The 24130-nt window shown below is 35.8% G+C and overlaps 1 protein-coding gene across 4 annotated transcripts in view; it reads right to left on the bottom strand.

Annotated features, from left to right (window-relative positions):
* The window catches only part of LOC110109971 (chromatin assembly factor 1 subunit FAS2), a 69208-nt gene that overhangs the window by 37300 nt on the left and 7778 nt on the right, over positions 1 to 24130 (bottom strand). For 3 of the 4 annotated variants that reach the window (XM_020841224.2, XM_020841225.2, XM_020841226.2), the window contains exon 2: positions 23116 to 23227. In XM_020841224.2, coding sequence (XP_020696883.1) covers positions 23116 to 23227 — 112 coding nt within the window. Of the gene's footprint in view, positions 1 to 23115; positions 23239 to 24130 lie in introns of all 4 variants that reach the window. The other variant, XM_020841227.2, reaches the window with a different exon arrangement.

Raw genomic sequence — 24130 nt, 5'->3', positions numbered from 1 at the left:
TTCTTCCAATTCTCACTAATAGGAGTGATTTGGCCACCAAGCCAAACCAAGGGGAAATTACTAAAAGCACATTACAAATTGATTCAATCAAATATAATTCATCCTATTACAATTCAAAAAACATAAATGCGTTATTTTCCTCAATTACAATGTAAATTCAAAACTCTTAAAACTGGTCGACTGGTGATTCCCTTGAACAGAGAAGTTGGTATTGGAACATGGTGAAGTGGCATGGTTGGTCCTTATTTCAACAATGTGTGGTTGAGCATGGCTCCTTGGATGGTGGGAAATGTTTTGGAACACCCTTGACATGTCCCTTTGAAGTGGGGAAATAGTAGTTGAGTCATTTGAGTGTTCTTCACCAAAAATAGCTTCGCAATTTGACCAAGTCAACCTTCAAATGATTGACCCTTCAAATTTACATGGAATGTCCATTGCTTGTTACTTTTGACAATAAAGTCTTCCAGATTCATTGAATGAGGGTTCACAATACACAAACATTTACATCAAGGGATATGAAAAAAATGGAAAAAAAAAACAAGTGTATTTAAAAGCAGCCAGCAAATACAATCATACTGAAAATACATTCAAGTATTCAACTAAACATTATCACTTCATATAAGATCACTTCCTAGGCTTTTCGATCAACTTTGTGATGCATTGCATCAATTCCCAAGCCCAAAAAAACTGTTCTCTAACAAGTTCAAGTCAATGCAGCCTTATGCCAACTCAAGAGCAAGTTTGTCAAAATCCTCCTCGCTGGACAAGGTATTATCTGAGGGTGGCGATCTTTCCAGCTGATGAGGAATGTGTCGTCCACTAATGTTTGATGGTACTTCAGTAGTGATAATACACTCCACCTTCAAAAGTTTTGGATGAATATACACCTGAGCTTGATTTTTTGGTTCACCAACAATAGGGTTAGACTCCAATTCTCCATGTGGTATATTTCCTTTAAAAGGTAAAAACTTTTCAACATTAAAAAGTAGACTTGTGTGCATGTCACATGATCTAAATTGGAGATTCTTATATTTGGAGGTGTCATTTTATCTTTTTAACAGAATATGAATTATAACATAGTCACCTTCACTTTACACTTATGCAAATTTGTTTTGATTTATAAATTTAACATACTTAATGTTGCATTGCTCAATTTATTTCTGATATCATCCTGTAGGCCAATGCAATCCTTGGTAAAGGTAAATGCATAGTCTAAAAAATGAGTGTGTGGGAATATCAATATTAATGTGCCTTTTTGGATGTCTTCTTAGTTGTTTTGGAAATGGTGTCATTATATGCAAACTCTAAGATATTCAAGAATTTCTATTTGGAGATAAACCATAATTCCCTAAGCTCTTTCTAACTAAGCACCTAAGTAGGTTCCATAATCGTATATTGATTACTTCTGTCCAACCATCAACTTGTGGGTAGAATGCAAAAAAAAAATTAAGCTTATTACACACTAACTATTAAAAAGTTTTTTAAAAAATATGAAATGAAACTAGTATTCATATCTTACTTATATAATCATACTGGGCAAATCTTGTAGCCTAATTATCTTCTTAAAAAATAAGGTTACAAGTGATGGAATGTGAGGAGAAAGTGAGAAAGTTATCAAAGATGTGAGAGAAGTATATTTTTGGAAAATTTAAATTTTATAATTACTCTTTTTTTATACCATCGATGAGAGAAGTTATTCAACATTTTATGAAAACCTAACATACAATGACATGGAGAGGTGGAAGTAGTACAAACAAACAAAAATGAATCTCGCAGTGAGGTATGGAGCATTTTTTTTTCCTTTTTTTTAATTAATTAGGCATGGAGCAATATAAGACAAAAAATGCAAACATACTTGAATTACCAAAATGCCTTACAAATCAACTCTAGGCATCGCTTTTCCCATAATTCTCATTAATTTGTAACTAAGGGATAATTTGAGATCAATTTTGTAAGTTGAGGTCTAAAGTGGAGACAAGTGATAGTCTAGTACTAAATTGACAACGTATGAATAATTGAGATAATATTTTAGTCTTTTTTCTCACTTCTAAATAAAATACTCTCAATGCTAAAGCCAGACTTTATAGTAAGCTTGATTTATAGGGAGCCCAATCATAATCAGATATATATTTGCATTCTTTATATTAATTAGGGTTGGATGTTAGAGGTGGGCTCATGTGCTATGTCCCTAGAGAGTAAATAACACAAAACTTGGTCTTCATAACTCCTTGATTTATAGGCAACAAACATCAAATAATGACAAAGGGAGGATGTATGGTTCACCCCACTCATATGAAAGGGTTATGAGTGTGGTTCAACTTTTCGATCTTTCCAGGTAAGCGTATGGCCGTATGGGTACATATCAAATTCATAGTTCCTCCATCTATCACTAATCTACATCTCATATCCTTATATATGGCATATATGTTAAATAGTTTCTTTCTTCTCCTATTTTTATCTCACATTTTCTTTGTTAAACATATCATAACACTCAGCTCACCTCAATGTCTCCTAAGTCATTATCAAAAAGATTGGTATCATCAATTATGTTCTCGAAAATGTCTTCCTCATGATCCTTTGCTTTCTATTACAAAATGATTTGTGCTTTGCATTGATTCTGCATATATTTTTTTGTGGCACTTGAAATATATGATTTCCCTATTATTTCTAGAGTTGTTCTTAATAGTTGGGTCATACACTAACTCAAGATGGAATCCTCTAGTCCCAAAACTAAGGATGATCTTCTCATGCTTCTCAATGCGCAGAGCATAATAAAATGCATCATCAAGGGTTTGAGAATCATAGAGCTCTACTTCATTCATAAACTTTATCCAAAGACAATGATAAATTTATTTGTAAGCTGAAAATCATTTTTAGTGCAATATATCCTACTCATTAGACCCTCAAAGGCGTTCAAATACTCAATAACTTGTATACTCCCTTGCTTAAGGATCATCAACTATCCATGAAGCTTTTCTTCATGATGCCTTGGACAGTGTTTTGAAATCTTTCATTCTAACCAACCTTGTTTAAGAAATTTCTCCAATAGATTTCAGCAAAGACAACAAGTTTCGTATTAATAAAGGATACCATCTAGTAGTCATTCATCCAATACCATTCAAAAAAGTTATTCGTATTAAAAAAGGATACCATCTGGTAGTCATTCATTCAATACCATTCAAAAAACTTAATCATCTGAGCCATCCAGTCTAAAAACCTGTTGGGGTTATAAAGCAAGCTAAAGATTGGTGAATCAACCTTATCTTTACTAGATAAGGTAATTTGCACTCATTAGGTGGTGTTTATCCCTAATCAAATTCCAATGTGTTATTCTTCCCCAACTTTATTGTTGACGATTTTCATCTACCGGTTTGTTCCTAAGATGTATAGGTTGGGTAAGGCTAGTGGTAAAATTTGGATCCTAAGTTTCATCCGGGTAAACTAGGCCATTATAATATCTAGAATATATTGCATTCATAGTTTGTTCTCTTCCAAAGTATTTTGCGTTCGAGTAAACCTAACACCTTGCGTGGTTATTATATCACTTTGCACATTTGACCTGGTGGTTAGGCCTTCCATTCTAGTTGATTTTGCATTTGTGTAAACCTAACTACCGGTTTGTTCCTAATATATCATAGGCTTTGGTCATAAATATAATATAATGATGTCATTTTGAGGTAAATCATCTGATCAGACAACCGCGATCATAACCATTCTTTGGGGTGGCAACTAGATATGAAACCACTTGGTGAGAGAATACATATCACATCCTAACTGGCAAGAGATCTTTGAGAGTGATTATAGAGGTACACCTAATAAAACATTAGCCCTTTGTGTGCTAAAATTATCATAAATTTGTCACCCTTAAAAAATTGGTGTGGAGGGTATGACAATTTTCTCTTAGTTTTACGTGGTTATTTTCAGTTGAATATTTAAAATTTTATTTTGCTTTAGTCATGGATGTTCTCACTAGACATTTACAAGAGGTTGTACCATGGTGTATGCTTTTTGCAGATGATATTCTTCTTGTTGATAAGACTAGAGAGGGAGTTGAAGGTAAACTTGAATTATGGAGGTCAACCTTAGAGTTTAAAGTCTTTCATTTGAGTAGATCTAAAACTGAATATATGGAGGGTAATTTTAGTAATAATATATCTAGTGGGGGATTGTGTAGCCTGGGGGCTCGAATTAATGAGCCGGGAACAGACGGTCGGACGATAGACAATTTTTTTTTAATTCCTTTAAAACTGTCTCAATATTCTTGAAAGAGGCACTAAACATCAAAAATATAAATCGATATAAAATAACTTAAATACATTCTTCTGGTGCCTCACGCCTACTGTACACATTTATGTTCCTTCTACTCATTTGAATTATAATACTTGATAAGAACTTTACATAAAAATCAACATTCGGCAAAAACCCTAAATTTTGAACCCTAAAAATTTTTTTGGGGAAAAACGTGTTTTCATATTTAGAAACATTCTCCAAACCTTCCCTATCACTCTTCTTCAAAAAAAAATTTGTTTTGAACAAACCCTAGATTTTTCATCTTAAAAATCTATGGGAAAGATGAAGATTTTTAGGTTTAGAAACATACTTTATTGCTCCTTAGGCTTTCCCCTACAATTTCCCTCCAAGGACCTCGCCGAAAACTCGCCAGCCGCCACTCGTTTACGCCCAAGCCGCCGCTCCTCTCTCTGTCTCCCCTTGTGTTAGGCCGAAAGAAAATGCAAGAAGTGAAAGGGACCGAATAGTTTCGGTCCCTTAAAGCTCCAAAGGGTTTTAATAAATTTTCTACTACCCTTTTTACCCTTACTTGCTCAAGTGTTAATTAGAAAAAATGAGGGCTATTTAGTCATTTTAAAAATTTAGGAAACTTTAATGATTTTTAACTTTCAAACTATGTGAAATTCCCTATAATTCCTTTATATCGTTTCAATCAAAATTTCGCGTAGAATTTTATAAAATTAATTGCGTCGAATTTTGAAGCCTTTGAAAATTTGTCTAAATTCATCGCGGCGCATCGAAATGTATGTGACGCCTACGATTGATTTTTTTTTTTGGATTTTACAATTCTCCCCTCCTAATAAAAATTTTGTCCTCGAAATTTACATACAACTTCTAGTTACATAATCAAACATCTTCCATTTCATTTAACATAAATTTCAACATTGGAACTAAAAACAACATTTGATATAACATAATAAAAATAATCTGATCAATCCAAAATATCTGATATAATATAACAAGATAACCAGCTAGATCCAAAATATCTGATATAACATAACAAGTCACTATACTAGATAATAAAGCTATATCAACTATCTTTGTCAACATCTATGGATTCATTGGCTCATTGGGTTCCTACTGAGTCCAAGTGAAACCCGTGTTCGAACATTCTGCCTGGATTGATTTTGCATTGAACCTGCAACTGACGGTTCTATCATTTTTTCTTTGCCGAAATTCCTCTGTGAATGTGCTTCATTTGATCTCATCTCTCCAGAAGTCCTCTGTCCCAATGTAGGATAATATTTTGCTATGTGTCCAGGCTGACGACATCAGTAACAAGTGTTAGAACCCATCAAACATTCACCCTTATGCAATCTGCCACATTTAGCATAAGCTTCCATAACTTTACTAACAGTTGCACCACTAACTCCACTATGACTAAACTTGGGCTTCTTCCCATTTGATCCTTCAATATAATTGCTTTGGATATCTTCTTCGACACTCTTCCTTTTATGTTGGACTCTTCTCTTCTGAGTGAGTTGAAAATCAATCTTCACCCTTCGGGCTCTTTCCACCAACACTGAATAATCCTCGATTCCTAAAGGTATTAAAGATTGTCTTATTACATCTTTTAGACCATATAGGAATCTATAACATTTTTCTTCTTCCGTTGAAATTAGTTGTGGTGCATATCTAGATAGTGTGGTGAATTCTGCTTCGTATTGCATCACTGATTTGTCTCCTTGAATCAGTCTAATAAATTTGTTTTGCATCTGCGTCCTTGTTGGCATAGGTATGAACCATTCTCTAAAAAGTTCCACAAATTCTTCCAGTTGACCTGTAAATTTGTAATATCTCCCAGCCTGTCTTCACGTTATCCTCTCCACCACCTTTCTGCTTCTACGTCCAAGACAAATGTAGCGAGTGACACTTTTCTTTCATCAGGACATGACATGTTATCCAGAATCTTCTATACGAAGAAACTAATTCTCTGCCTCAATTGGTCCTTCATTACCTTTGAATAATGGTGGTCGCATGTCTTGAAACAAATTCAAATATTTCTACATTCCAACTCCAGGCTGTGATCTTGATTCCTGAAGCATTTAGGTCAAGCAACCATCATTTGGATAAAGGTATTGGTGTTCACAGTCACCTCAAGTGGTAAGCCTCTCCTTACATATGTATATCGGTTACATCCACTTGATCATTCTCATACCTAACATTATTATAAATTAATTAACTATCTTCTCTAATCGAATATTTATATTCTCAAATAAGTTCATAAATCATTCCTATGGCTCTTTCATTACGATTCATATTCCTAGGATACTCCTTGTGCTCTAATACTACTCTTATCACGACCCAGCCCGGGTGCTTGAATTAACGAGGCGGGAACAGGCGGTCGGACTGTAGATAATTTTTTTTTTTAATTCCTTTGAAACTATCTCAATATTCTTGAAATAGCCACTAAACATCAAAAAAATAAACCGATATAAAATAATTTAAATACTTTTCTTCCGGTGCCTCACGTCTACGGTACACATTTACTTTCCTTCTACTCATTTGGATTATAATACTTAACAAGAATTTTTCATAAAAATCAGCATTCGGCAAAAACCATAAATTTTGAAACCCTAAAAATTTTTTTGGGGGAAAAACGTGTTTTCATATTTAGAAACCTTCTCCAAACCTTCCTTATCACTCTTCTTCAAAAAATTTATGTTTTGAACAAACACTAGATTTTTCATCTCAAAAATCTATGGGAAAGATTAAGATTTATAGGTTTAGAAACATGCCTTATTTCTCCTTAGGCTTTACCTTACAATTTCCCTCCAAGGACCTCGCCGGAAACTCGCCGGCCGCCACTCGCCTAAGCCCAAGCCGCCACTCCTCTCTCCGCCTCCCCTTTTGTTCGGCTGAAAGAAAACGCAAGAATTGAAAGGGACCGAATTAAACGCAAGAATTGAAAGGGACCGAAACTATTCGGTCCCTTAAAGTTCCAAAGGGTTTTAATTATTTTCAACTATCCTTTATACCCTTGCTCAAGTGTTAATTAGAAGAAATGAGGGCTATTTAGTCATTTTAAAAATTTAAGAAACTTTCATGATTTTTAACTTCAAAACTATGTGAAATTCCCTACAAGTCCTTTATATCGTTTCGATCGAAATTTCGCGTAAAATTTCATAAAATTAATTGTGTTGAATTCTGATGACTTTGAAAATTTGTCTAATTTTGTCGCGGCGCATCGAAATGCGTGTGACGGCTACAATCAATATTTTTTTGGGATTTATAGATTGTGACTTTGGGTGATCAAGTCATTAATAAAAGTGCACGTTTAAGACATCTGGGGTCTATTGTTTAGAGTGATGGTGAGATAGATGGATATATTATTAGTATAATTTAAGTTGGATGGTTGAAGTGGAGGAATGCGGCTTGTTGTGTAATAGAAAAGACCCTCTCAAACTTAAGAGAAAATTTAATAAGATGGTAATGAGGCTTGCAATGCTCTATGGTGCATAATGTTGGCCATTAAAAGAGAAGCATAATATTAAGTTAAGCGTTGCAGAGATGAGGATGCTCAGGTGGATGAGAGGTTTACTCTTAGAGATAGGATACAAAATGAGCATATACGTGAAAAGGTTGGAGTAGCTCAAGTGGAAGATAAGAATAGAGAGTCTCCTTAAATGGTTCGGTCACATAAAACGGCGGCCTTCCAATGATCCGGTTAGGAAAGTAGATGTATTAGATTTGACTTATGTTAAGAAAGGTAGGGATAGACCTAAAAAGACTTAGTTAGAAAATATTAGAAATGACCTTTCATAATTAGATTTAGATGATAATTTAGACTTTTAACAGGACACAATGGAGAAAAAGGATTCATGTACCCGAGCCCATATAGTGGGATAAAGGCTTGTTGTTGTTGTTGTTGTTGTTGTATTTAAAATTTTATAAATTTTCTTGATATTTGTATATTTTACATGAATTTAGGAAAAAACTAATTAGTAAAATTAATAACTCCTCTAGTTGAGATTTTTTATCATTGCAAGCATCATTAGTGCAGATTGTTTGCATCATTTAATTTTACAATTTGAAAGATTAAACTTTTGCAATAGACCATATTGTTTATGATGTGTAATAGATTTGTCCATTCTAAGGGTGTTAAAACATAAGACTTAATTATTTTGAACCTTGCTGATTTTACTCGCTTGCTTACGAAGGATTAGGTTAAAAAGTCTGCAAGTCATTTGAGTTTATTTATATATGTAATGCATTACAAACCTCGCTCTACCCTAATATGTAGAGGATTAGGTCTTTGAATCAACCATGTGATTGTACCTCATAGTCATGGCACTAAGAGTTTGCGATTTGATTTTTTTTTTTTTTTTGTTAAAGGTTTTGAAGGCCTTATGCAAACATAAAATAAAAATATATTATTTAAGCTTGGGGTGTAGATATCATCTGTTAAGTGTAAATTATGTATTATTTATTGTGTTTCCATTACGTTTGTGTAGGAATTGTTTAAGAAAAGGTAAAAATTCATAAGCGTTGAAACTTGAACGAGCGCCACAGCACGCCCATGTTTTAGGTGTTACAACGTTGGCATCTACAGCACCCAAGCACCTAATTCAGACATTCAAGTGCTAGCCGCTCTGAAATTTTGGAAAAATCAGTGCCTTGGCATAGCCGTGGTCAGTGTCGCTGCGCCAGAACACAGCACACGGTACTGGAGTCTCGAGAATCTAAACGTCGAAGGAGCACAGATCATCACAACATCGCAGCGCCAAATTGCACTTTCAAGCATTATAGCGTTCAACTTTTACAGCACTGTGGAGCAGTTATGAAAATGAAGAGTCGTGCCAACTCAGCCAAAAGACTCACCAATTCGACTGTTAACTGTACTATGTCAACCAAGCGCCACAACGGTGCAAGTATTACAGTGTCGAAGTGCCAGTTCATTTTATAATGCCACGATGCAACCTTGTCGAGCACCACGGCACCTGAATCCGTTCCTACACTTGTATAAATAGTTTTTCAATTCTTTTGTTTAGAGAGTTCTGTCATTTCAGTGGAGTCTTGTTCGTTATAGTATCTTCTTTTAGTTCCTCCTTGGAAAAAAATTTAAGAATTGCTAGCAAAAGGCAAGATACTTTCATTGAGATATCTTAGTCTATATTGTATAACCAAGTCTATTTTTGGAGGAAGTAGTGTAGAGAATATCAATTGATCCTTCCGGGTGATATTTATCTTACTCATTCTTCTATATATTTTTCTTATATGAATGAAATGAACATGACTTTGCTTCTTATGTTATTCATATCTAGCTAAATCTCTAAGTTTTGGGCAAACATTTTAAATGCATAGCAAGTACTAATATAGACTCTTGTGTTTTAAAATACTTATGGATGTTTTCAATAATCTTTTGTTCTTCATTTAATGCATATAATGGTCATATAAGTATTTAATATCTAGTGTGCTATATAACCTCAACGGAGGAATATTGAAACAAATATGAGTATTGAAATGAAATGTTGGCATGCCTAGAGGTAGGATGTTAAACTTTCTAGGTTCTATGGAGATAGTATAATTGTAGGACGACTATAAACCTCTCTTTTCACCCCTACAAGCTCGATAAAGATCTAGGGATACATATGCACTGAACCACATCTAAAATTAAGAGTCTCATTTGGAAAACAATGTTGTTTTACATTTATTAGTCCAAAATATTTTATTTTCATTAATATCAATTTTACTTGCAAGTCTCCAATAAGTGGAAAAAACTCAAAATATCTATTTTATATTTAGTAGGATAAATCGTGCATTTAGATCTATGATGCACTGACACACCTCTTGAAGAAAGAATGCAGTGTCGGACACGTGCCCGACACGGCTGGGACAAGTGTCGGACACGACAGACACATGTCTGATTAAAATAATGTTTAAATTTAATCCGACACAGTTGGGACATGTTTTGGACACAGATGGGACACGTGTCGGACACGGCTGGGACACGGGTTGGACACGAATGGGACACGTGTCAGACATGGCTGGGACACGCATGTCCTAATTTTTTATGATAAAATTATTTTAATTATAAATATATAATATCCAATGAACTATTATGAGAAAGAATTAGAGAACTAAAGAAGTATATCAGTAAATAGAGACATTCTTTGTGATTTAAATTAGAGGTTAAAGAAATATTAAGAGAGATATATAGTGAACTAGAGAAGTAAATAGATACAAAAAACCAACTTTCATTATATGATATCCAATGAACTATTGCAAATCTTTCTCTTGATAAACCAGAGTTGGAAGTAATGATATTCAATGATGAAATTGAAGGCCAAAAACAAACCTCTAAAGCTAATCCTAGTAGTTTAAGCTTGAATGCTTGATGTTGTAGTAAGTGGTTATTTGCTTATATTTTTGTGGTTGTACAAGACATTTTGTATTAAATATTTTATATTATAAGCTAGACAAGTTATCATGACATTCATTTATTAGTGTTTGTTATTTTTAATATGATGTTACATTAATATCTATACACTATATAAAAAATATATATAATGACGTGTCCGTGCCGTACCCGTATCCTATATTTTAAAAAAAAAAAATCGTGTCCGTGTCCGTGTTGTGTTGTGTCCATGTCACTGTGTCTGTGTCCATGCATCATAGATTTAGATTAAACAGTAGTAGTTTAATTCCAATTAAGCATAACATTTTCTCATTGAATCAACATTCTATCCCTTTATTACTTGATTCGGAGCATAGATTTGCATATTTAGTGAGCTTTCATTATTTTAATATGAAAACCTAAGTATATTTTGATTGCATAGCTCATGTCCAACACAAACCAATCAGCCACTCACGCCTAGCCCCCATCACTATTATGAGGCTCAAGTCTTCTCAACATCAATACTTGGGACAAGGAGATTTGGACATGAACCTCCCCAAAATGTAGAATAGCCATCTTGAGAGCATCATGCAAAATATTGATGATTTAAGTCATGAAAGAGAGTATGTAAAGTTCGGAAAATAATTAAATACTTTTTAGAGCAGTTGCATGTTTCTCAAAGATGGGGGTAATTTGAACTCATTTTATTTTTAGCCAACGCAATATTCTAGTTTTTAGATTGTGACACTACACTCTTATCAGACAACAACAACAATAAGCCCTTACCTTGCTATGTGGGGTCAGCTAAATGAATCATTTTTTTCTCCAATATGTCCTAATTAAGAATCAAATACACAGTTATCAAAGCACAAACAAATATTCAATTTTAATGACACCCATGCCTTTCAATGTGCTGCATGACTTTCAAAGCATATAATTAGGTTGAAATCAATCCTGTGATTTTTGTAGAGGATTTAAAAAAATTATTCAAATTTCATTGTTTGCATGAAAATATTGTTATTAAAATGCGCATAATATTTTCCTGTGTTTTATTGACTGCATTCCATCTTCTTGCATGTATATGTTGTGTTGCATTCCATACTTCATGCTCATGTTTTAAGATACTTTTATTTTATGTTATTGTAATTTTTTAGTTTAATTTTTGTTTACCCAATGATGGAAGACAACCGATGAACATGTGTGGTTTTGGTTCTCATTGGACATGTTATTCCTTTGGTGTCTAGTTTCTTGGGTGCTTTGTGTTTGGGGTGCTTTGGGTTTGTTGGGGGGCAGATGGTTGTTGTATGCTTGGTGGTTGTTTGGTTTCTATGGCTTTCCTGATTCCCTGGCTTGGCTGTTTGGGTCCTGTTGTTGTTCCTTGGCTTTCCCAATTTCCTAGCTTGGTTGTTTGGGTCCTGCTGTTGTTCCCTGGCTTTCCCGATTCCCTGGCTGTTCGGGTTGGCTTCTGTCGAGCCTTAATTGCGGCATTTTTCTTCCCTTTTTTTGGTTGGCTGTAAGGGGCGACTGTGGTTGGTTGTTGGCCTCCTTTTCTTTCCTATTTAAGGAAGTGTTTTGGGCTGTTGTAGGGAGTTTTTGGAGGTGAAAAGTATTCTAAAACCAGAGGGTTTCTTCTCTAGCTTGAGAGCTACTTCTTTCCTCAGTTCTTCTTCCAAGTCTTCTATCTAATTCTTCTCTTCAAGAGTTTCCACCCCATTGTATCCTTCTTCTAAAAGCGTGAGTGGTGTTGGTTGTTCAGTTTTGTTGGTATTTATCGGAGTTGTGGCGGACATTGGATCAAAGTTGTTGTGGTGGACCACTGGTTTGTATGTCCTTAAGCATTCTATTTATCAAATTATCATTACATGTGAGGTGACCACTAGTTGGTTGTTCTGAGGGTATTATCTTTTATTTTTTAGTTTTCTTTCTTCTAAAAATAATAATTTCAGCTTGTTTCATGTTTATTTGGTGATTTGCTTACTAAGTTTTGGATTGAGTCATGTCCTACTTTATTTTGTGTTCTCCATTGGGTTTAGATCTTCCTAGTTCCCTCTAACATGGTGGAAAAACCTTCAAAACAATAGGTTAAGGAAAGGGAAAGAAAAAATTCAAAATTGAGAAAAAATGAAAGAAAAAATGCGGGGAAAATTTTTTCCTTCTAACCATTCCCGAACTTTGTTTCAAGATTACAATAATATTCGTCAAAGGAATCAGTCCATATAAGAATACACTGAAAATTTCTACAAACTACAGTCAAGAAATGACTTGAATGAATCTGAAGAACGAACCATAACTCGATACATCAATGCATTAAAGTGGTCTATTCAAGATCAATTGAACTTATATCACGTAATTAAACTCGATCGAGCTTATCGAATGGCGCTAAAGATTGAAAAATAACATCAAAGAGGCAATAATAAAGCAATTGAATCAACTAAGCTTCGACAATCTAGTGGGATTAGAATCAAATCTTCACAAATCTCCATTGGGGCATCTTCTTCAAATCCAAATTTGCGAACAAAACCTAATGAAACTCAAACCGTTGATAAAGGAAAGGGTGTAATAGGACCAAAGCCAATTGGACCATGTTACAAATGTGGCTTATATGGACACCTTTCGGCAACTTGTAGAAAGAATAACCCTCCTATGACCAATTATATTGAGAAAGATGATGACTTAGAAAATGAGGAGGAAGTTGAATTTGAACCAAAAAATGAGATTGAGTTAGAACGGATTGATGTTGAAGGTGACCAAGGGGACCAATTTTTAGTTATTCAAAGGGTCTTAACTACCAAAGTTGACACCGGGGACAAATGTCTTAGGCGAAATATCTTATGAACCACTTGCATTGTTGAAGGAAAACATTGTACCCTTATGATTGATAGTGGTAGCCAAAGAAACTTTGTATCACAACTGATGGTAGACAAACTTAAGCTAAAACCCAAACCACTTGTTAAACCCTACAAGATATCCTGGTTTAAAGGAGGAGAGGCCATTGTCACACAACAATGCACTATTAACCTCTCAATTGGAAACTCCTATAGAGATCAAGTAGTGTGATATCATGCCCCTCGAAGTATGTCATATCTTACTTAGTTGTCCCTGGCAATTTGATCACATGACAATTCATAATGGGTAAAAGAATACTTACTCCTTCACTCAAAACAACAAAGAATTCACCTTGTACTCCCAGAAGAATATTTCTGACCCTACTACCAAAACTACCCAATTGACAACAAAAGCAACCACTCCTAAATTACTTCTCAACACAAATAAGCTAAAAAATTCTGAGATAGTCTATTTGGTGTTAGGAAAAGAATCTAAGCAAACTTCTAAAATTCCCGTGGCAATGCAACCATTGATTAAAGAATATTCTGATATAACTCCTGATGAGTTACCAAAATCTTTACCACCCATGAGAAATATTCAACACCAAATCGACCTAATTCATGGAGCAACTTTATCCAATCTTCCTCACTATCGGATGAGTCTTACTGAACACGAGAAATTACATAAACAAGTGACTGAACTTCTAGATAACGGTTTGATTAAGGAAAGTATGAGTCCATGTGTTGTCCCAGCCTTACTTACACCCAAAAAAGACGGAACCTAGTGAATGTGTGTAGACCGTCGAGCCATAAATAAGATAACTATCAAATATAGGTTTCTCATTCCCAGATTGGATCATGCTAGACATGCTTAGTGGTGCAAAAGTCTTTTACAAAATTGATTTGTGAAGTGGATATCACCAAATAAGGATTTGACATGGTGATGAGTGGAAGTCAGCTTTTAAAATGAAAGAAGGTTTGTATGAATGGTTAGTCATGCCTTTCGGATTGTCAAATGCCCCTAGCACATTTATAAGGACTATGAATCATATTTTACGACCTTTCATTGAAAATTAATGATAGTCTATTTTGACGACATCTTGATTTACAGTAAACACCCTAATGAACATCTTGAACAAGTAAAACAAGTCCTACAAACCTTACGAGAGCAACAATTGTACATCAATTTAAAAAAAGTGTTCTTTCATGATGCAAAGTTTAACTTTTTTTGATATATTGTCTATGTTGATGGTATTAAGGTAGATCCTGTCAAAATTGAACTATCCAAAGCTGGCCAACCCCGAAGAATATCAGTGAAGTTAGAGGATTTCATTATTTAGCATCCATTTATCGTAGGTTTATGAAAAACTTCAGTACTTTAATTGCACCCATCACTGACTGTCTTAAAAAATGAATTTTTAAATGGACGCCTGAAGCTGAACAAGCCTTTCAACTGATTAAAATGAAAATGAGCCAAGCAGCCATTCTTAGCTTACCAAACTTTGATAAAATCATTGAGGTGGACTGTGATGCATCCCATATTGGCATAGGAGCTATACTTAGTCAAGAAGGTCGACCCATTACTTACTTTAGTGAAAAATTAAATGATTCTCGGTCTCGATATTCAACATATGATGTGGAATTCTATGCAATTGCCCAGGCCCTGAAATTTTGGAGATGTTACCTCATTCAAAGGAAATTTGTGTTAAACACTGATCACGAAGCACTACAATTTTTAGGATCTCAAAAGAACTTAAGTAAAAGACATGCCAAATGGGCATCTTTCCTGCAAGAATACTCTTTTCATTTAAAACACAAGGCTGGAGTGGTGAATAAGATTGTTGATGCTTTAAATAGACGGGCTAATCTATTTGTAACCCTTTACCCAAACATAACTTCATTATATTCCTTAAAAGAAAATTATGCCACTGATCCAGATTTTAAAGATATTTGAGAATCATGTCACACTTCAGGAACTAATCTTTCTACTCAATTTATCATTCAACAAGGATTTTTGTTTAAAAGAACTAGACTCTATATCACCGAAAGCTCACTACGAGAACAACTTGTACAAGAACTTCATAGTGGAGGATTAGGGGGACATTTTGGCCAAGTAAAAACCATTGCTTTAGTTGAAGAAAAATATTATTGGCCCCAGATGAGAAAACAAATCATCAAATTTGTAAAACAATGTAAAATCTGTCAATCTTTCAAGAGAACTCAAAATACTAGTTTATATACTCCTCTTCCAATTCCGAATAAACCTTGGGAGGATATCTCCATGGACTTCATCTTAAGATTGCCTGTTATTGCTCGAAAATTTGACTGTGTTTGTTGTTGTTGATCGATTTAGCAAAATAGCACATTTCATTCCTTGTAAAAAAACCTCTTATGCTTCACATTTTTTTTTTAAGAAGTGCAAAATTGCATTAAGAACTAAAAAAGAGAAGCTATTACAAACTAATCAAGAAGTGCAAATCTCATATTCCTTCAACAAGTTGGACAAGAAAGAAGGAATATCATAAGAGTAAAAGAATCAAAACAAAAACTATTGTCCAGAGCCAGAGTAGCACACAAGTCAGCAACCTTGTTACAATTCCTAGAGGTGTGATGAAAGATAACCTTATTAAATTCATAAAGGAATGAAATCTTCTCGGAAATCTGGTTCTTGACCTTGGATTTCATCACGGAATCATGGAGAAATTTGATGGCATTGTAGTTATCTCCCTCAATTATTAAACCTTTGCTTTCAAACATCCATTCTTTGATGAATTCTTTCAAAGAAAAAACAGCATCCAACTCAAGTTGGTTAATATCCCAATGAAGTTTCTGCTTACCGAAGGCAAGGAGCAATCTTCCCTTGGAGTCTCTGACAACACCCCTAATGCTGGCTAAATTTGAGTCCAGTAAGGATGCATCAACATTAATTTTTATCCAATCCGGTGGTGGGGGTGCCATGAAGTATCGGACTCCCTAAGAAGAGAGACATCCCAGTTAACTAGCATTGGATTCTTATTAGTAGCAGTGAATAGAACATTAGCAGCGATCACCGAAGTGGGTAGAGTGGAGTTGCCATGCTTAACATCATTTCTGCAATTCCAGGAGAAAAAAACAGCTGTGCAATAAATCTTGACGATGTCCAAACTAACATTAGAAAGATGTCTTAGCTGGTGAAGACAATCAACTAACGAGCTGAGAAGGGGGATACTAAAACCCCAAGATCTCAACATACAAATAATGTCAATGAGGAATTTACAATTGACCGCAACATGGGCACAGTTTTCCACTTCCGGACAACCTCTAGCACAAAGGTTGTTATTACCAAGTCTTCTATATTTCAAAAACTCATTAGTAGGAATCGCAAACCTACTCATCCTCCACCAAAAAAGCTCCACTCTTGGTTTAAGTTTTAACTTCCAAAGTCAATTAACATATCCGAACTCATCAATAGAATTGAGGGATTTGATGGTTTCAGCATAAGCCATGGATGAAATAGATTTCCCGAAATGTTGGTAGAGAAGTTCCATTTGGTCATCATCACCATCATGGATAACACTTTGTTGAACTATAAGATTAACCATGTTAATGTTGAAAAAGCGGTTGAGCTCCAGCAGATCCCAATTGCCATCGCCGAGGATGAAGTTCTTTAGCATCATATTTTCTAGTCCAATGCAATTAGCAAGCATTGGCCATTTGTTGAAGCATTTATCTAGTAACCAAATGTCATTCATGACATTAATGCTTGCACCATTCACAATTTTCCACTTAACTATGGGTTTTAGAAAGGAGGTTCCATCCAAAATGATGGACCGAGCAGTTGATTGTCCACATTTGGACTTACCACTCCAAATGGCTAGGCCATATCTGGCAGACATACATTGGTATAATAGAGAGGACGGGTTCTGAAAAAACCTCCAAGCAATTCTAGCTCTGAGGGGGCCACATTTTTTAACGACTGAGTACATACCCATTCCACCGAGAGCCCTTGGTATGCATAACTCTTCCCAGGCAATGTAATCAAGACCGTTGTTCCCTTTATTCTGATGCCAGATAAAATCTCTACATATGCGGTCCAATTCATAGAGAATTTTCTTGGGGATCAAGGAATGTGAGGATATAAAAGTGGGCAAAGAGAGTAATGAAGTCTTGGCAAGAGTCATTCTACCTGCCAAAGAAAGGAATCTAGCTCCCCAAGCATTGAGTTTCTTCAAAGCATGATTAACTACGAATTGGAAGTCGTTCTTAACCAATCTCCTAAGAACGATTTTAATGCCCAGGTACTGGAGCTCATTAACAATTTTGATACCAAAATTATTTCCTATTTTCCGTCTTATAACAGGTCTGACAAACTTCCCAAAAAAAATTTGTGACTTAGCCTGATTGATGCTCTGCCCAGTCCAGCCGCAATAATCCCTTAATAAATTCATCATAACTTGAAGCTTAAAGGAGGATGCGGTTCCAAACAGTAAAACATCATCTGCATATAAGAGGTGAGTAATTCTAGGAGCTCTGGAAGAAGCTTGGATGCCCAAATGATGACCTCGCTGATTGATAACGTTGAAAAGAAGCTGGGAGCACAAGATAAAGAGGTAAGGCAACATAGGACAACCTTGCCTGAAGCCACTTTTAGCTTCAATCCATCTAGAGCCTTATGCTTCACATGTTGTTTATCTATTTTTTAAAGAAATTGTGAGACTCCATGGCATACTCAGGACTTTCACCTCTGACAGGGATACTAGGTTTTTAAGCCATTTTTGAAGAACACTTTGGTCAAAATTAGGGACTACTCTCCAATTCATTAGCGCATATCACCCACAAATAGATGGGCAAACTGAAATTGTCAACATAAGTTTAGGAAACTTGCTTAGATGTCTTGCTAGTGAGAAACCTTCTCAATGGGATTTGATTTTATCCCAAGCTGAATTTGCTTACAACAATTATATTAACCGATCTACTGGAAAGACCCTTTTTGAAATCATTTATGGCTATCTTATTCCTCATATTTTAGATCGAACTTGTTTACCCATGCCTAATAAAATCAGTGTTGAAGCTACAGAAATTATTGATCAAATTAAATTGATCCAACATCAGGTCCTAGAAAAACTCTGAATGGCAAATACTAAATACAAAACTATTGCTGACAAACACCGGAGAGAGTGTTATTTTCAAGAGGGTGATCTAGTTATGATTTATTTTCGACGACAGAGCTTTCCTGTTGGAACTTTTGGCAAGCTAAGCCAAAAAAAAATTGGGCCTTTTTAGATACTTCGAAAGTTGGGAACAAATGCTTACCTACTGGATCTTCCACTTTTTGTTGGAACTTCACATATGTTTAATGTTTCTTACCTTACTTTATATAAAATAAATCCAGATGATTATGTGGATTTAGAGACCTTACTAGTTACAAGCCTAGTTCAGGCCAAAGATTATCATATTGAAGATGTTTTGGACATTAGGACTGCCCAGACCAGGCATGGAGTGCACAAGCAGTTCCTGGTAAAATGGAGTGGACGTCCGTTGACTGATTGTACTTGAATTGAAGCAGTGGAACTTCAATCTCATCGTCCTGATATCTATCAATGCATTAGTGAAGCATTATCATCAGGAGATGAGATTCTCCCACCTGGTTGAAATTGACACATTCAATACTTCATGTTCATGTTTTAAGGTACTCTTATTTTATGTTATTGTAAGTTTTTACTTTAATTTTTGTTTACCCAATGATGGAAGGCAACCGATGAACATGTGTGGTTTAGGTGCTCATTGGACATGTTATTCCTTTGGTGTGCTAGCTTCTTTGGGTGCTTTGTGTTTGGGCTGATTTGGGTTTGTTGGGGGCGAATGGCTGCTGTCTGTTTAGTGGATGTTCGGTTTTTGTAGCTTTCCCGATTCCCTGGCTTGGCTATTCAGGTCCTATTGATGTTCCCTGGCTTTCCCAATTCCCTGGCTTGGTTGTTCGGGTCCTGTTGTTGTTCCCTGGCTTTCCCGATTCTTTGGTTGTTTGGGTGGGCTTCTGCCGAGCCTTAATTGCTGCATTTTTCTTCCCTTTTTTTGGTTGGCTGTAAGGGGCGGTTGTGGTTGGTTGTTGGCCTCCTTTTCTTTCCTACTTAAGGAGGTGTTTTGGGCTGTTGTAGGGAGTTTTTGGAGGTGAAAAATATTCTAAAACCTGAGGGTTTCTTCTCTAGCTTGAGAGCAACTTCTTCCCTCCTTAGTTCTTCTTCCAAGTCTTCTATCTAATTATTCTCTCCACAAGTTTCCACCCCATTGTATCCTTCTTCTAAAAGCGTGAGTGGTGTTGGTTGGTCAGTTTTGTTGGTATTTGCTAGAGGAGTTGTACCGAATGTTGGATCAAAGTTGTTATAGTAGACCACTGGTTTGCATGTCCTTGAGCAGTCTATTTACCTAATTATCGTTACATGTGAGGTGACGACTAGTTGGTTATTCTTTGAAAGTTGCACTTGCATTAAGGAAAGAAAATAAGAGCAGTTACAAGCTAAAAAGAAAAAACTAGGGTGGATAGTCCACCCTATCACTATCATCCCTCAACAGACTCAAAAGAGAGGGAGGCACATCATGAATATTACAATTGTTCCACATAAAATCCCCAAAACACGCCAAATGGGCACAAAAGTCCGCAGGCAAGTTGCTTTCCCGGGGGATATGCTGAAAAAGAACTTGCCGGAAGTCCAACAAGAAACCTAGGTCCGGTCCCTCAGTGCGGAGGTGGAACTTGCTAAGGCAGTTAAAGGAGCTTTGCAGCCACCCGATAGCATTGTTGTAGTCTCCCTCGATGATAATGCCGTCTAGATCATACATCTAGTCCTCAATTGCCTCCCGGAAAGCCAGGCCGGCCATAATCTCCGCACGGGTAACGTCCCACTGCTCGACTTTCCTTCCCATAGCCAATAGCAACCGCCCAAGATGGTCCCGAGCCACCACACCCAGCCCGGCCACTGCGTTAGGCCGCACCGACGCGTCCACATTAAACTTCACCCACTTAGGAGGGGGGGTACACCAGAGTTTGTTTAGAGGCAGCCCGGAGGCTGAGAGATATACCATTGCTCCATAGTCGGCATAGCATAAGTTTTCGGAAGCATGGCCAACGCATTGGCCGCGATGACAGTTGGCGTGCAATAAGCGTGATCGTGGACCTTGTCGTTATGAGCCCGCCAACATTGATGGATGATGTAACAATATAACCTTCCCATACTCTGGTTGTCACAAGCTGAACGGGACTGCTCGGTAAGGAGCTCACTCCACGATTGAAAAATTGGAATTATAAACCCCCAATTGGCCAGCGTTTTGAGGGTAAGCTTCAGCATCCCACAGTGGACGGACACATGCTCGATCGTCTCATTGCATCCACACCCACACGGGCAGTTTGCATTATCTGCCAGCCCCCTCCAGAGTAGCCACGAGTTCGTTGGGACGGCGCCCCGCAGCAGTCGCCACCAAAACAAATTCTCCCTTGGGTGCAATTTAAAATTTCGGAACCACCGGAATTGATACTCCTCCAGCTGGAAGTTCCCACAATATGCCATAGCCGAAACCGTGGCACTAAGCGGCGAATTGATAAGCTCCGGGCAGTCGTCCGCGGTCCTCCCCCGATTTTGACTTTCCATTATGCGTTGGCCAAGGATTTCCCCAAAGCACTCGAGGACCAATTCCCCTCTCCAGTTCAGATTATCATCAATGAAATCCCCCACCATACGATCCCCCACTAGTTGGTTATTCTGAGGGTATTATCTTTTATTTTTTAGTTTTCTTTCTTCTAAAAATAATAATTTCAGTTTGTTTCATGTTTATTTGGTGATTTGCTTATTAAGTTTTGGATTGAGTCGTGTCCTACTTTATTTTGTGTTCTCCATTGGGTTTAGATCTTCCTAGTTCCCATCATGTTGTAGATTCAATTATTGTGGACATGAGTTATAAGCTTTGAGCTCCAAAAATCCGTGCCAGGCTCTACTAATAAAGTTTGTATATTTCGGGTCAAATTGTCAGAGAGCAAATTAGATTTATAGATAAGACACTACGCAGATATTTCAATCTCATTTCATTATGACTTCATGTTCCACGGTTTTCATATGCCCAAACTAAAGTTAATTACCCCTCCTAGTGACAAAATAAAACCTTCAATTAAGACTAGTCGTTAGATGCTAAGTGCTTACCATATAATAGAATAAATTAGTATTTAAATTAAGAAATTTAACACCATAAACTAACATTTCACTTCACATAGGACCACTTTCTAGGCTTTGCCATGGACCCTATGATTGGTCTATTGATATAAGGCATCAATATGTATCTTCGCTTGATGAGATAGAGATAACTTTAGCAGATCATTTTTCGACCAAGCCCATGGAAATATCATTTTTCTCTCCGAATCAATAGAACTACTCATTCCCTCAATAAAGTTCATAAAGCCATGGTTTGGATTTGGGAAATTGTAAAATATTACCTCCAACTTAATCAGCCTGACATTATAAATCTAAACTTAGTATTCTAGTTAATACATTAAAAAAATTTACAGAATGGCTAACTATTCACTTGAAAATGGAAACCAGCACTGATGTAAGATGCAACCATAGTTGGCAGCAAAACCACAACTAAAGAAAGGTTCAAGGAGGAAAATTGCTCCTTGTTTTATATAATCACTGAACTCATCTACATATCTAAGGAAATATCTACAGAGTATTGGCCAATGAATAGGCAGTAATATTTTATTAGCTCCATAACTATCAAAAATTATTCAAACAGTAAAACAATAAACTTTAGTCAAGGCCTAACCTCGTTTATACAATTAACAAGTAGGTCCGGAACATCCTTCTTTTAAAACTCCCAGGGGAGCACCTCATCTTTTGGACGACTAAGAAAGTAATGTTTTCAAATAGTTTTGCCATCAAATTGTTTACATTTTGGGTGATAATTCACATGATATCTCATTGAACACCATTAATTGCCTCCTCAGTTGAAGCAAAGGGTGATTTTGGGGATTAGAGTTTCAATTATTACAATTCAATACAAAACTCTTTAATTGAGAGAACAAGCTAAAAAATGCTAAATATGGGAAAATGAATTAAGAAAAAAATAAGAATTGAAAAAAAAGTGAAGGTAATTTGCTTGAGTAGAATACACAAACTCATTGGATGCATAATGTCAAAACACTTTTTAAAATATTACAGGTAATTTCTCAACAGGCTTTTATCCCCAAATCACAGCCATCTAAGAAGGGCTTTCAAGTTCTTCACCTTTCCAACTCCTTGAAAACATCCTGTTCAATTTCCAGTTTATTAGCACTTTCTATCATGCTGCATTTGCAATTCCTTATAATCCTCTCCTGATAGTTGTAAATAAAATTCATTCAACCCTTGGGAAATCTCATAAGCTTAAAGCACTTGGTGATAATCTTTACCGTTCTTTACAGGAATCAAAAACATATTTAGAAAAATGGAAGAAACATAATTCATCAAAAAATTTATAAATAAGTAAATATTATGTAATTGCAAGCTATAAAAACACAAGAATAACTTCAAATAGCATGAGGATATATTCTAGAGATAGCATAATTAGGTGCTAAAACAATATAAATCAAAATGCTTTCCAAACAGTCCAACCTGGGAAAACAAAGAGAGAAAATTTTTAAATAAGGAAATAAATACTCACCAGATGGAGAGAAACGTAAGGCATTCACTGTAGAACTATGGTAAGAGAGGCTTTTTTGATAGGAAGAAAGCGGGAATTTCTTTTGTGATTCACCTGGGGATATGATCCAAAGCTGCATTGAGACTGAATTAATCCCGTTTAGAGATTCAATAAAATGATACAAGGAATGAGAAAAATAGATTAAAATCCAGATGATAGTATTACCATGAAATTGACTAGAATTAAAATTAGAATACTTTGAGTTAAGTGTTAGGGAGTGATTTGAAGGAATATTTTAAAAGATAGAGATATAAGGTGCGGCATTTCATCTATCATGGAGTGGTGTGAAAGGTTCAAGATAAAGGACATAAGCCCTGTGAATTTTACATTTTAAATTTCATAATGAGAAGTATGATTGAAAATCAAATATGAAAAAAAATTTGAGATAAACTCCAAATTTGACACGTGTCTACTACTAAGTTGGTGAGTCTGAAGCCTTTGAAGTCATCAAACACAACGACAAAAACTCGTCAAATGAACTAAGTATATACTAAGGCAACTCACCAACTAAACATCAAAGGCTTGAGCCAAACCAACACTCTCAAATATCCTATTCTCTATTGAAGCTCTACTAAAAGAAAACTAGTGCAATATGATGGTACCTTTTCGTATAAGAGATTCCACAAAAATTGATAGAAAAGAAATCTTATGGTATAGGACAAACAAATCTTATCTTAACTCGTATAAATACTCTTAAAAAATAACATTCTCAATCTTTTAATTTATAATATTAAAGCAAAATCACATGGGTCAACCAGTTTCCTAATGAAAACATATATCCCAAAGGCTAATTACACTCAAGAGACGCTCTAGATAAGGGAAGTATGATCACGATCTAGTTTGACTGGATGAACAATAAGAAATGGATAATTATTTAGAAATTATCATCATAATAGTAATATATGCTTCAAGATGAGTCAGAAACAAGGCAAATGGTGAATCGTCGAAACCAAGCAAATGTATATCGTTCCATTTG

This window comes from Dendrobium catenatum, unplaced genomic scaffold (assembly GCF_001605985.2).
Source record: "Dendrobium catenatum unplaced genomic scaffold, ASM160598v2 fragScaff_scaffold_1468, whole genome shotgun sequence".
NCBI lineage: Eukaryota > Viridiplantae > Streptophyta > Magnoliopsida > Asparagales > Orchidaceae > Dendrobium > Dendrobium catenatum.
This window is presented reverse-complemented; position numbering and strand designations above follow the sequence as displayed.